At 36.9% G+C, this 13696-nt stretch overlaps 2 protein-coding genes across 2 annotated transcripts in view; both read left to right on the top strand.

The window, feature by feature from the left end:
- The window catches only part of LOC18422181 (uncharacterized), a 28599-nt gene extending 25104 nt beyond the window's left edge, over positions 1–3495 (top strand). The window contains exons 9-10 of the mRNA XM_088865843.1: positions 2317–2512; positions 2932–3495. Coding sequence (XP_088721969.1) covers positions 2317–2512; positions 2932–3176 — 441 coding nt within the window. The 3' untranslated portion in view covers positions 3177–3495. The remainder of the gene's footprint in view (positions 1–2316; positions 2513–2931) is intronic.
- Positions 3496–6142: 2647 nt separating this feature from the next.
- LOC18422180 (GPI transamidase component Gpi16 subunit family protein) lies at positions 6143–13339 on the top strand. The gene is made up of 5 exons (XM_011623395.3): positions 6143–6543; positions 7987–9282; positions 11287–11436; positions 11624–11804; positions 13017–13339. Exons 1-5 carry the CDS (start codon positions 6307–6309, stop codon positions 13214–13216), a joined length of 2064 nt encoding a protein of 687 aa, XP_011621697.2. The 5' UTR covers positions 6143–6306; the 3' UTR covers positions 13217–13339.
- Positions 13340–13696: the final 357 nt, after the last annotated feature.

Below are 13696 nucleotides of genomic sequence, written 5' to 3'. Positions count from 1 at the left end.
GTGAACAATCAATGGCTGTAAGACTCAAGTCCGACTCAATCTGGATGCCCTTAGGATTAATGGCAATTGCTAAGTGGACCCTTGTTGAAAGGCAAGGAGTTCGGCTTCAAAGCAGGATCCCGGTCCAAAACCCCTACAGTATGTGCACAGGAAACTTCTCAATTATGATTTCAAATATGAACCTCATCCCAGAGTGCTAACTGAGCCTATGTTTCAAGAGTAAAGCAAAAGTGAAGCTAGCTGTCCTAACAAAACTAGAGCTTTTCTACAGCACCTGGCCACCGGGTGGCCTTTTTTTGTATCTTGTGCACCTTTCCTTCAATACAAAAGTTAACTGGTTCCCAAAAAGAAACAAAAAGATGGAGTTTCTAGTGTACAAAAAATGGAGGATAGGAGGCTTAGTGAATCATTTTGAATGACAGGAATAAGAATTTCCTTTTGACGGCATTTTATCCTTGTGTCCGTTGTCCATAGTGGACAAATCGCAGCATTCTGGGCCTCCAAATCCTCATTCTGTTTTGTCTTTGTCAGATATGGAGACTTGACTGGGATTTGGGTGCTCTAGTTCTATTCATGCTATCCTGGTCTTCATTGTAATTAAAGTCCTGGAGTAACTGTGGTATCCTGCATGCCGAATTGCTTTCCTTGTATCGATAGTTTAGCATGTTATTATATCACACTAAATCCTTATACTACCCTTAATGTGGTTCACTGTGAATTCATAATGGCACTGTAAATTTATGGGGAAGTTCTCGTATAATGTTGAACAGTAGTCACCAATTCACTAATTCATGCTAGACAGCCATTCTCAGCTCCTGGGCTTGTTTTAGTCACACTCGTACCTTTGATCATGTATCAGATTTTTTGCTCGTGCTTCTGTGCATTTATTTTTTACCCATATTCATAGATTAGAAAACTCACGAGAGATATGATTATACAAAATTGATTATGTGTGTCATGTGCCGTGAAGCCCAGGAAACAAACCCTCACCTCTTTATACATTGTCCCTTGGTTCATTTGTTGTGGTGAGCCCTTCTTCAGCTCTTCAAATGGAGGTGACTCCAAGAAATGTTCCCATCGTCTATTCCTCTCTTCACCCCTACCCCTGGGCCTGTTCAGGCGTCATACTGTGGAAGGCTTCAATGGCAGTCCTCATTTGGGAGGTTTGGATAGAACATAACAATCATATCTTCCGAGTTCTGAGGGCGGTTCTCCATCACTGATGCCTTGTTTGACAGGATCAACGTTGCGGTTATCTTCTGGGCGACCAATCACAAGTGGTTCAAAGGCTTCCTCCGTCAGCCTTCCACTTACATTGGTATGATTTCCTCTTTCTACCAACAAAGCATCCCCTGAGCCTCCTTGTGGCTTCATCTTGAGCCGAGATACGTAAAGGTCAACTTTGATGGCTGTTCCTTAGGCAATCCAGGGCCGTCAGGTATAGGAAGTCTTTTTAGAGACCACACCACAAAGGGTCCCACCGTGGCTTCTTTCTCAAAGTTTATAGGACACTCAGATTCCCAATCAGCAGAAGCTACAGCTTTGCTTGAGGGCCTCAAACTATTTGTCAACTCTTGGGGCTAAGCACTTACAGTAGAAGGGGATCCCACAACGTGATTTCCTGGGCTTCTGGTTCCGCTAACTGCCCCTGGCCCCTGATCCACATTTTCAATGAAGTATCTCATGTGAGCAGAGGACTTGTGACTACCTGGAGACGCATATACCGCAAGAATAACATAGAAGCAGACTCTCTCGCCAAAGTGGGTGCTTCACATGCTATAGGCTGAGGTTTTGCAAACTCGGCCAGTGTCCCTTCAAGGGTTTCCTGCTCCCCTCCTCCTCTTTCCTTCCTTTCATTACCCTCTCCAGGGATTTTGTATAGAGCTCCCTCCCTTAGGGCTGCCATTTTTGCTGTATATAACCCATGGCCCTCAAGGTGGTCCAATTTTGTACCGTCTTTTCTTCTCTTCAATACAACTTACTTTTAAAAAAAACAATGGGTCCCATCAATGGAAACTCAACCAACTACCAAAGGTATGCAGCTCAATATCTTTTTTTGAGAATAGGTATGCAGCTTGCTATCTTGTTCAATAACAGAAACTACGCCAATCAACCCACAAAATCTGGAACCAACTCCCATAACTAGATGTATAATTTAACTGCTTTATGCTTATTGTGTAAAGCTTTCCATTTTTGTGTGCTCCATGTGCTGTACACCAGGCCTGTCTCTTAAGGTAGTTTTCTGTTCTATTTGGTATAATGTTTTATTAGCCCACTTATTTCACTCTGGCAAAATGATTGCCAAACTTCTTGCAGGTTTTGGTAGATTATTACCTCCCTAATGAGGAGTTCCTTACATTAGAATGTGTCTGGGAGGGAGACAAATTCCGCTTGCGTGAGATAGCCAAGGAAGGCAAGAAAATGAACCCGGATCAAGATCCCATCCGCGGAAGAGAAAATTCTCAAAGAACTCAAATCATGAAGTATCGGACAATAGGAGCTTTAGACAATGGTATTTTTCATTCTTTTTGACATTCAGGGCTGTGAATACTTTCTCAAGAGTAGTTTAGTTGTGGAATATCTGATTGGCTTCCTACTTTCTTCCAATAAATATGCCCAGACATGACATTTTTGTTCATATTATTTCATATCTTACATATTTTTCAGCCTGGAACTGGAATATATATGCTATAGTATGTCTTTAACGTTGTTTCACTGATGAAAAGTTTGTGTATATGCCTTCATGATCTAGTGTAATATGATGTTTCTTCATAATCCAAAAAAAAGAAGTCCGGTGCATGCAGTGTACTGATTTTGCTTGTCGACTTCAGATTGGTTTTCACTTGATGCTTCAGGTTTTTGCTTTGTGAGGCTGATACTTTTCCAAGATTTGATACCACACTCATACAAGACCCTCTCTTTTGATCTCAGGCTCTGACCAAGAGGATGAAGTTTGTGATGAAATAATTATACATGGGGATCTCTTCATTGAAGAAACCAATCCGTCCTCCATTGAAAATGGCAACATCGTAGGTTTACCCTCGTCCACAGAATCCCAAAGAGCGGAATCGAAGGTAGAGAGAGAAACCAAAATGGCTTTCATATCAGTAAGGAAAGCTAACCCATCAGAAGCAAAAGAAAACAGCCCTCGAAAGAGAGCCAGAACAGAGGTCTGAGATATTGGTGTTGATGGGCTCAAATGCAGGTAGTGATGAACCAAGAGGATCCGTTATATGATGTTGGGTTAGCTTGAATATTGATACCCACTAAATTTTATAAGAGAGAGATACACATTTGTTCCATTTTGGGTGGATGAGCTGAATATTGATTTCCAAAAACTGGTTCATTTCAGCTTGATAAGTAGAGGTACTTCCATTTTGGAGGTACTACCATCTAGTGTAATATGGTGTTTCTTCACCAATATATTCAAATTTTTGTAGAAGCACCTTTACATTTTTTTTAGTAGTTCCTCTAAATACTTTCATTTCATAAAAATACCTCTATGAAACTAGGCTGAGTAGCTCAACATTGTAGCGGTATTTTTCAAAATTTTACTGATTCATTCAATTTAACATTTAGTTTTAAGGTCTAAGCTAAAGAATCGGGTAAAATGAAATGAATCTAATGGTTCTTAATGTGCACCCACGTGTGGGACATGGCATGCCTACATTTGATTTTTTTGAAATATCACCTATTGAGTTATTTTTCTTAAAAAAATTATTCTAGTTTTGCCCTTGGCCCAATATGTCAGCCAATACTTTATTTATTTTTATCTAATGTTTCAAGAGCCAAGCATTAATATCTGTATTTTAACCAGTGGTTTATAACAAAAATTCGGCCGTGAGCTTGATTGATTAAGATGTTGATGGTAGCAACACTATATTCCATGATCAAATTCTACTGTGAAACGAGAGAGAGATGTTGAAGGTAGGAACACACTATATTCCTTGGTTCGAATTCTACTGTGAAATGAGAGAGAACATATAGATCTTAGAGAGAGAGAAGATGAAGGTAGCAACATTTATCCCTAAGTTCGAATTCTACTGTGAAATGTGTGCGTCTATGAGAGAGAGAGAGAGAGAGAGGACATATAGATCTTAGAGATAGAGAATATATAGATCTTGTCTATGTCATTTTAACAATGGGTTCTGTCCTATATGTGGAACATGAAACATCGGTGTGGGTTTGGTCCGAATGTCCAAGAAAAAAATGTCACAAATGCGGTTTTCTATAAATGAAAGAGTTCATATATGATTGACACCTCAAAATGTACAATTGAGTTGCATCTCAAAAATTCCCTCAAACAAAGTTGTTTGGATGTTGATGTATGGATACGGAGAAAAGAAAAATTTCAACTCGCAACACATTATTTGGACCGTCCATATTTTCAAGATTTAGCTTTCATATATTTATTTGATTTGAACCATTTTTGGAGCTTAAAAGTTTAAAACTCACGTGCCATGCAAGGAATTTGGACGTCAAAATTGCATCAGATGTGCCTGATTGTTTAAAGTTGCAGCCTTATGCAAATCATACCTTTCTGGACGTCAAAAATTGCATCAGATGCGCCTTGTTTTGATTGTTTAAAGGTGCAGCCTTATGCAAATCATACCCTTCGCAAACAGCCTCACGTACGTCAGTCGTATGGTCTGACAATTTAGGAGGCAATAGTCATAGTGTTTTCCCCATGAAAAGGAAAAATATGAGTAAAATCGGTTGAGCCAACTAAAATAAATTGTTAACACGATCAAATCAATCAATATAGCATAAGGGTAGTTTCTTTATAAAGTTCATTGCATTATTTCTTTGAAAAACTTGTTGAGATACACTTCAACTTGTGTCTATTCAAATCCAAACTTTTAAGAAGCATGTGTACTTAAGTAAGGGATTGCATACAATAGGAACATTTCTTTTAATACAAGGAGGTTACAATTATTTACAACCGTTCGATGTGAAATCTGATAACTTGGATGTACTGTAAAGTTCGAAAAAATTTCTTTTAAACTTTTAGCATGGTCAATGAAATCAATATTGCCACCCAATTTCAAATCCAATACTCAAGATTATTTGTGATCACATTGTACAAAAAGTAAATAGTCTCATCACAGACTTTTCCTTTAAATCATCTAGTGTCACTTAAGCAGCTAAATACCTTCGCTTATTTAAAATAAAACTTTGGAATATATTTTCATATTAAAATATATCATTCGACGTCCATAAACCTCAACAAAGAGAAAAGATTGTATACTATTAAACCACTTTCTTTTGGTATGAGAAGGTCAAAATGATATTATTTTCTTAATCTAAAAATACGTTATAAAAAATTACTCAATTATTTGGAGGGACCAAAAAAATACCTTTGGGTTGTTCAAGGTTTTGGAGGATTCAGTTTCTATAAGGCTTAAGCCTTTTGCAAAAAAAAGTAAAGCCTCATCTCGAAACCTCGTCTGAAGAATAGTTTGGGTATGAGAAATCTCTATGATGCCGCTAAAAATCAATTTTCTCCAATCATTATGAAATTTGAGGCTAAAAAATAGTACAAATCTTGTGGATTTGTGAGCACTTGAAAATGAACGATCTAGATAATGTGTTATATAATATACATTATTTGTAAGACTTGAAATCCTAAATTTATCTCACAAACATAATAGTCAAAGTCGAGATGATCGGTTTGAAGGTTTTCTGATGCTAATACTCCAATTTTCCATGAATTTTGAGGTGAAGCTTTACTGGTTACTGCCGTGTCAAATATTTTTTTTTCCTGTTTTGAATCCAAAGCACGACAATTATGGGAAGCGGGCCATTCTATCTTGTATAAAACATGGTAATCATGGAAGACAATATTAAAAAACGACAATTTGTATTTAGAATCGGTGGGATCAGTTTGAACCGGCCATTTTTCCACCGAACTTGCAAGTGTTTTGATATAATTGGCCAATTTTGGAAGGAATCAGGTGATTCAGTTCAATTTTTTTCAAATTTTTATAATTTTTATTAATATATTTAATAAATTTTATTTTATTATTAACCGATTCCCTAGTCTAAACCGCCGTTTTTAGTCTATAATTCGCCAATGGTGACCGGTTTCCAAGAAGGCCATCCACCGGTCAGATTGGGTAATTAATAAGTTATGAGAAATTAGAGTTAGGGTCCTCTTGTCCTTCTTAAAAATCAATGGGGTTGCTTTGGTCACTCAAGTCCACCGAAAAACCACTATCCTTGTTCTCGCCGTTAATCCTCAGAACTCCACCTTCAAGCCTTTGAGCTCTGAATCTCAATAAAAATGATCCCTTGTTCCTCCTTCTAATGGCTTCTCTCTCTCTCTCTAATAGCTATTCTTCTGTTTCCGTGTTTATATTTTGCTTATTTCTTTCTCTGCTTCTCTCTAAAGCTGCAGAAGAAGAGGAGTTCTCAGAGGAGCTTTTGCTGAAACCTCTGCCTGATCGCAAGGTCTTAGCTCATTTCCTCTTTGAAAGCAGGACCCCTTCAACTCAGAGCTATGGACCACACCATCGACTCTACCCTAAAGCCATTGATCAGCTGGTGCGGCATCTTTCCTTGTTGCCTCAGACCCAGTTTCAGTTTACTGTGTTTTGAGCTTTTTGGTTTAGGACTAGAGTTTATTGGATCTTTTTTCTTCTTCTTTTGAAACTGGGGGTGGATATTAGGGGGAAGTATTGGTCAATAAAATTTGAATTTGTTGTAATGTTCGCTGAATAGATTGATAAGTCGATTCCATGATTTTTTGTGGAATATACCGAGCTTATCGATGACAAATGTATGATAATATTTGGTAAATCGAGCAGAAATAGTTTCTTTCTAACTTAAATCATGAAGATGATAATTGCGTAATTTGTGATTTTTATGAAATAATATCCTGTTAATTTTTTTGATATTTTACTCTTTCAATGTATGCTATACTCTGGCCTTAATAAATCACAAATTAGGGATTCAATTCTAGTTTAAATTTAATGATAATTTCCTTTCTTTAAACATGAAAGTGGCATTATAGTTAGTACAGAATCTTGGTCATTTTTCCAAAGGTTTGGCATCAACATGTCATGGGTGAAAGCCTAAATAGGTTGCTTTCCCAAAATTTGCCTGAGTTCCAGGCAATAGGTTCCTTGATTTTTGCTCTCAAAGGATTTTTTTTTTGTCTTGCAGACTTTTAGTGATGGATGTTACAAAATTTCTTAAAATAAATAAAAGGCTGAAAAACACACAATTTCCCTAGAAAGTTAAGAAACCGGTACTTTCTTTATGATATACACATTTCATTCAACGTAAGCAGATTTCTATGTGATTTACTTGAATCTTGCTACTAGGTTTTTTTCCAGGATTTGCCTTAAAATTCAAGTCCATTACCAACTTTGAAACTCCTTAATATGGCTCACTGTATATGACTGATCTAAAGTTTCTGTTTCTTTGGAGATTAATTGTGTTGTCAAAATTGTTTGGAAAATGGTCAGTAAATTGAAATATTTTCTTTTATGTCTGTATATAGATAATCAAAATGATAGATTCGTGGTAATGCATATATGAATCCACATTCACGGATCAATCTTCTATTAATAAGCACTTTTTCATTTTGGATGTCGGGCCTAAAAATTGGTGTTTTTTAGATCTTGATTTATGCTGACAGATATGATCCAAAGCCTATTAAAAGCTTGAACAACAAACTTGTGTCTCCCTTCCTCACAATGACGTCAGGAAGGAAGCTAACAATCCAAGCTTTTTTGGAATGTCCAAATGTTTCTTTCGGTTACTGCGTATTGTACTATATGTTATTTTAAAAACACTTTGTTTTTGTTATAAGGGAAAGTTAAGTACATCAGGTTGCTCAAAACATCAGATAATTTTAGGCATGTTTCCCTGAACAGTTACTGCTCTAATTGTTTTATTAGATCTTCAAAGTAATTTTTTCATGTGATAGTTTCCTGGTGAATTTTGATGAGAGACATTGTAACAATGAGTCATGTTTGGCAGGTTCAAAAGTTCAGAATTCGGGAAATGGAGCTCTCCTTCACGCAAGGGCGGTGGAATTATGAACGTTGGGGAGGATTTGATCCCATATCCAGTGCCAATGCCAAACCACCAGGCGTTGAGCTTTGGGCTATTTTTGATGTCCCACAAGATGAAATTGATTCTACCTGGAGTAATCTGACCCATGCTCTTTCTGGTCTGTTCTGTTCTTCCATAAACTTTATGGAGTCTTCAACTGCATATTCTTCTCCAAGTTGGAGTTTCCTATCAGCTCCTGCAAAATTTGAAGATTTGACATACTCTAGCCGGTTGAGGTATGGTGCACTGCCTCGTGAAGCTGTTTGCACAGAAAATCTTACTCCATGGCTAAAGCTGCTCCCATGTCGAGATAAAGCAGGGCTAGCTTCCATTCTTGATAGACCCTCCATATATGGAGGGTATTATCACTCACAAAGGCTGCATATTACTTCAGCTGAATTTGGTTCAAAAGCCATGACGATGGAAGGAACAGTCCTGCAACAAACTTTGACTCTCGTGTTGCAGCCTGACGTTCAAATAAGTTTAAACCATTCTGGTGGAAGGTTAATTCACCCAAGTTGGTCACTTGGTTCTCTGTTTGGAAGGAGAGTTACTGGTCCCTGTGTTCTTGCGAAGTCCAGCAATGTCTTGTTGGAGTTAGAGAGTTATTTAGTTGAAGAGTTGGGAAAGTTGGGTGGAGAGATGTTGACACTGGGCAATAGTGATGGTGGGTATGAATCTTCGGTGTTCAATGGGGTCCTCAAATTGTCTGTTGTTCCTGACGAGCAACTCAAATTAGTGAAGAATTTGGATAGCAGAAATAACTTGCAAAGTTTTTCCATCCTCTACAAGTATTCCGTCGAAAAATATAGTAAGCTTGAACCTCTTGATGTGGGGATCTCATGGAAGCTGCCTGTATTTTGGAGATGTCTTGAAGCACCATTTCACGCAAGCAGGTTTTTAATGGGAAGTGGAAATGCAAGAGGCTCCATTGCTATCACATTGCGTTCTGTAAGTGAAATTCTTCAAGAGGTTCCATTGTCAAATCAACCTGATTGTGTGATGAGGGTTGTGATTTTCCAAGTTGTCCCTTGGTATATTAAAGTGTATTTTCATACACTTCAAATATATGTAGATGGGGAGCCAAAACCTGTCTCAGATGTGATACAGAAGATACATGTCTCTCCTTCAGAAGACAGAGTATCACCTGGACTGATGGAGTTGGCGCTTGCAATTCCTTGCAATACACAGTCAGCTGCATTAACCATAGAGTTTGATAAGGTATGCCCTGCTATTCTCAGTGCTCCGTTCTGTTACTTATAATTATGGTTGTATGGTTGTTTTTGGTGTATTAAGAATCCATGCTGCAAGTCAATACAATTTAAATACAGTTCGTAGTTATATTATCTTCACAACTTTCTTAATTAGAGAAAGGGAAGTTTGAATAATGAGTTCAAACTAATGAGTTGAAACTCATATTACATTTGATACATAAGTATAATGCACAAAAAGGCAAACCAATGTTGCATTTTGTTTATGGGGTTCTCAATTAAAATTCCCACAGTTTGTACAAAAGGCTGAAGGTGACTGATTGGAGCACACTCAAATCTTTTTAAAGAAAAGTACCTCGGGGATTATGTATAAAGAATAGTTATTAATATGGCTGGAAATATGTGTAAAGTAAAATATCTCATTCCTTGGGAGTGACAAAATTGAAATAATTGAATTAGAGACTAGTGAATGCCATTCTTTTAGACTTAACCTTGCCATCTGCTTGAGGAGGGAACTGATCCTGACTTTGCTTTGTGGATCTTAGTGGGCTTGTCCCTTTTTCCTCTTTCCTGCCATTAATAAATGGCAAGTCGAGTCTATAATTGTTGTATCCATGACCCCCATAGCCATGTCCAAAATTTTTATAAATAAAATTATCTGATGTCTGTTCAGTCTGGTTAAGCATGTTGAGTCCGGAAGTAAGCATGAGTGCCCAGGCATGCAATAAAAGAGGAGATGTCATTTTATGGGGCATGTGTAACTTTGAAGTATGAAATGGGGACTATCAGGTTGTCGTTTTACTTATGGAAAAGATGATTCTTTTGTGAGATGAAATCCTAATTTATGAGAACCTTTATCAAGCAAGCATGGAAAGAGCAAAGCTTTATGTGACATCCATGGTTTGATCGATGAGACCCTAAACGACGTCAACATAAAGTTAGAAGTTTGGAGGGATGCTATATAATCTTAAAGTTCTAAACTTAGCTGAATTAAGATAGAGTATATGGAATGCAAGTTTAGTAATAATAGGAGTAGAGACAATGAAGTAGTTAAGATTGATGGCCAAGAAATACCAAAAAGAGCGCGTTTTAGATATCTTGGGTTGATAATCCAGAAAAATGGAGTGATTGAGATGTTGCACATAGAATTAGAGTTGGGTGGACGAAGTGGAGATGTCCAACCAGAGTTTTATGTGATTGCTGCATACCAATGAAGCTGGAGGGCAAGTTCAATAGGAGAACAATAAGATAAGCTTTGCCTTATGGGGCAGAATGTTGTGCGGTCAAGAAACAACATATACCCATGAAATGAGTGTAGCTAAAAATGAGGATGTTGAGGCGGATGAGTGGTAAGACAAGAAGGGATAGAATTTGAAATAAATTCGAAATAAATACATCCGGAGAATTTAGGTGTGGCACCTATAGGCAGTAAAATGAGATAGTAGATTTAGGTGGGCTGTCCATCAGAGGCACAAATGCAGTATGACACTTGTTAGGAGGTGCAAGTTAGTACCAGTAGAAGGCTCAAAAGGCCAATAGATAAGCCTAAAAGGATATGGTTGGAAGTAGTGAGAAAAGATATGAGGACCTATGGCCTCAGGGTATGACTTTTAATAAAGCAGAATGGCACACCAGGATTCGTGTAGCTGACTCCAATTAGTTGAAAAATGGCTCTGACGATGATGATGATGAACTGATTTTATTGAATATTGATCTTAAGGAAATAATTACAACCATACATTTAAATTTAGGACCCGACTTGGACTTAGGCTTGATTGCCTAAGGTGTTGATACTTGCAATATCACATCCTAAGTTTTAGTCCTGCTGAACTACCCAAAGAAAAAGTCAGCATTATGACCCCACTAGTCAACAAAAATAGCCTGTCATATCCTTGGTAATCCTGCATTTCTACTAGATTACACAAAAAAAAGTAGAAAGATCCTGTATCTCCACTCTATATTATTTTGGTCTACTGTTCTTCTTGACATACTGATGCCAATCTTGCACTTGCAGGGTTTCCTACATATTGATGAATACCCTCCAGATGCTAATCAAGGATTTGACCTTCCATCAGCACTGATCAGTTTTCCAGACTTACAAGCACGTTACTACCATGTTGGTGATGAAACCTCCAACGGTTCACCCTTATTATCAAAATTTCAGGTACCATTTAAGCCTTGGCTGATTGATATGTATTTGAGGTCTGTGATACGGGAGAATGAATATATCCATGACATGACTCTGTTCTTCTTCCTCTAAAATATCTTCTTTGTTAACAATCAAAAGTGCAAAAAACAAAAGAAATATCTCTGTGTTTCTTACCAGATTGTTGATTTCTTGTTCTTTGTAGGAAAATAATCCCGTACAACTGTACACTGAAGTATTACTTGTCCCTTTGGCAACTCCTGATTTTAGCATGCCTTATAATGTGATCACGCTGACATGTACGGTGTTAGCCTTATATTTTGGGTCGTTGCTGAATGTTATGAGGAGACGCATTGGTGAAGAAGAGAGATTCTTAAACAGCAAAGGTGACTCTATAATGCATTATGCTGTGATAAATGAAAAAGTTTCCTGAAAAAATTACCATGTTTCTTTAATGTTGAAAATTTCTGCTTTTATGTTCAAGTTAAAAAGCATATTCTAAATTTTTGCAGTATATAGGTGGGCAGTTATCAAGCTATCATTTAAATCATATTATGGATATTACTATTTAAATTTCATGAAATTTAATACTTGTGTGGATGTACTTGTTGTCACTGATAATTCACTTTTTCAATAAAATTAATCCTGATAATGAATTATATGTTGCTTGGTTGTGCCCCTCGTAAAAATATATGAGATAAACTTATAGGCATTTTACCCATAAGTTTATCCTTTCGAAGAAGGACATTTACTTTATGCAAAGTAATTTGCTGACAATCTCATGTTTTTAGTCCTAAATAACTAAAAATAACTAATATTTACCAAAAAAGTTAAATCATTGTATATAGTATAAGTATTTACAAAACAACTAACAAAATAATATTGTGCAGAGTATATTGATTTCACATAAGAAATTCTAATTCTACTCCTGATAAGATTTTAAATATGATCCAAACAAGCGCTTAGAATATTATTGTAAGGCACATAAGTGTAGACATGTGCATATTTGGTATTCTTGCCATCAAATTATACCATTGATTTACTGTATTTTTGTTGTTTTAATCTGGTTATCTCACCTTGTTCACTTGTATAATGTATGTGAAATGGGCTCACTTTGAAGTTCTTTTCACGCCAAATTTTGTGATTCTTGAATCTCATTGTGTTTGAGGCAATGATGCAAACCCTCGGGGGAATTATGATCAATATTGAACTTTTAGAAGGTAGAGTTCAAAACATTTGCACATAACTGCTATGGGCCTTATTGAATTCTGAAACAGCACTGAAACCTTAGAGATATCGTCTCCTGTAAGAAATTTTATCTGCTAGCTTACCTAGCTAGAAATTCATAAATGTAGATACTATTGGAGTGAGACTACATCGATAGCTTCTCTTAATTTTAGGAACTTGTGGAGATTGAGAAAGGAACGTTTTTTTTCTTTTAAGTCAGTAAGCGGTTTTTGGAGAACTAATTCAATAGTCAAATGTCACCCACTTTTGTGATCATATTTTATTTTGCATTATTTTGTTAATTCTGAACTTGTAAAGCATTGGCAAACGATTTTCCTGACATATGAACCTTACTTCCTTTTCTATTTTAGCTGCTGTGAAAGGTGGACTCGTAACTCGTCTCTTCACCAAGATATCTGTCAAGATAAGAGGCAAGTCACAAGTGTCTCCTTCAACCTCACCATCACCATCATCATCATCATCTTTGTCATTGATATCGGGTCATAAACTTTTAAGAGTTATGTTGGTGATTGTTATTGCTGTTTTATTGCATTACTCTCTGAACGATTAGCCAAGTTGAGAATGGAATGGGCTTCTTTCTTATATCTTCCATGGGGAGGACTTGTTCCCTTTGCCCCAGCTTTGCGCAATATCATACTTACTGAAATTCAATGAGTTTTTGTATTTGTGGAAATCATGTCCTTTGATTCGTTTTGAAGTTTCTCAAATGAAAGGAATGTCTGTTGAAGGAAACAATAATGTTCGGTTATTGCTGTCCCTAAACCTGGGGGAATTGAGATTTCTAATAAATGGGCAATGGAGCTCTTGCCATCGGGTTTGCATTATAATGATTAATCTTGTTCTTGCTAAATTCTAAATTAATCCTTTTGGGGGATTTTGAATTTTAGGCCACCACATCTAACACTTTGACATAATTTGGGTGTATTTGGATTGGGACACCCAAAGCTGTGTCTGGGAAACTTAAATTTGAAGGATGGAGAGATCCCTTGTAATTTTCATTTCTTCACTCCATCTTAAGAGAAAATTTCCT

This window comes from Amborella trichopoda, chromosome 4, assembly GCF_054954075.1.
Source record: "Amborella trichopoda isolate Santa Cruz 75 chromosome 4, AtrichopodaSantaCruz75HAP2 v2.0, whole genome shotgun sequence".
Classification (NCBI taxonomy): Eukaryota; Viridiplantae; Streptophyta; class Magnoliopsida; order Amborellales; family Amborellaceae; genus Amborella; species Amborella trichopoda.
This window is presented reverse-complemented; position numbering and strand designations above follow the sequence as displayed.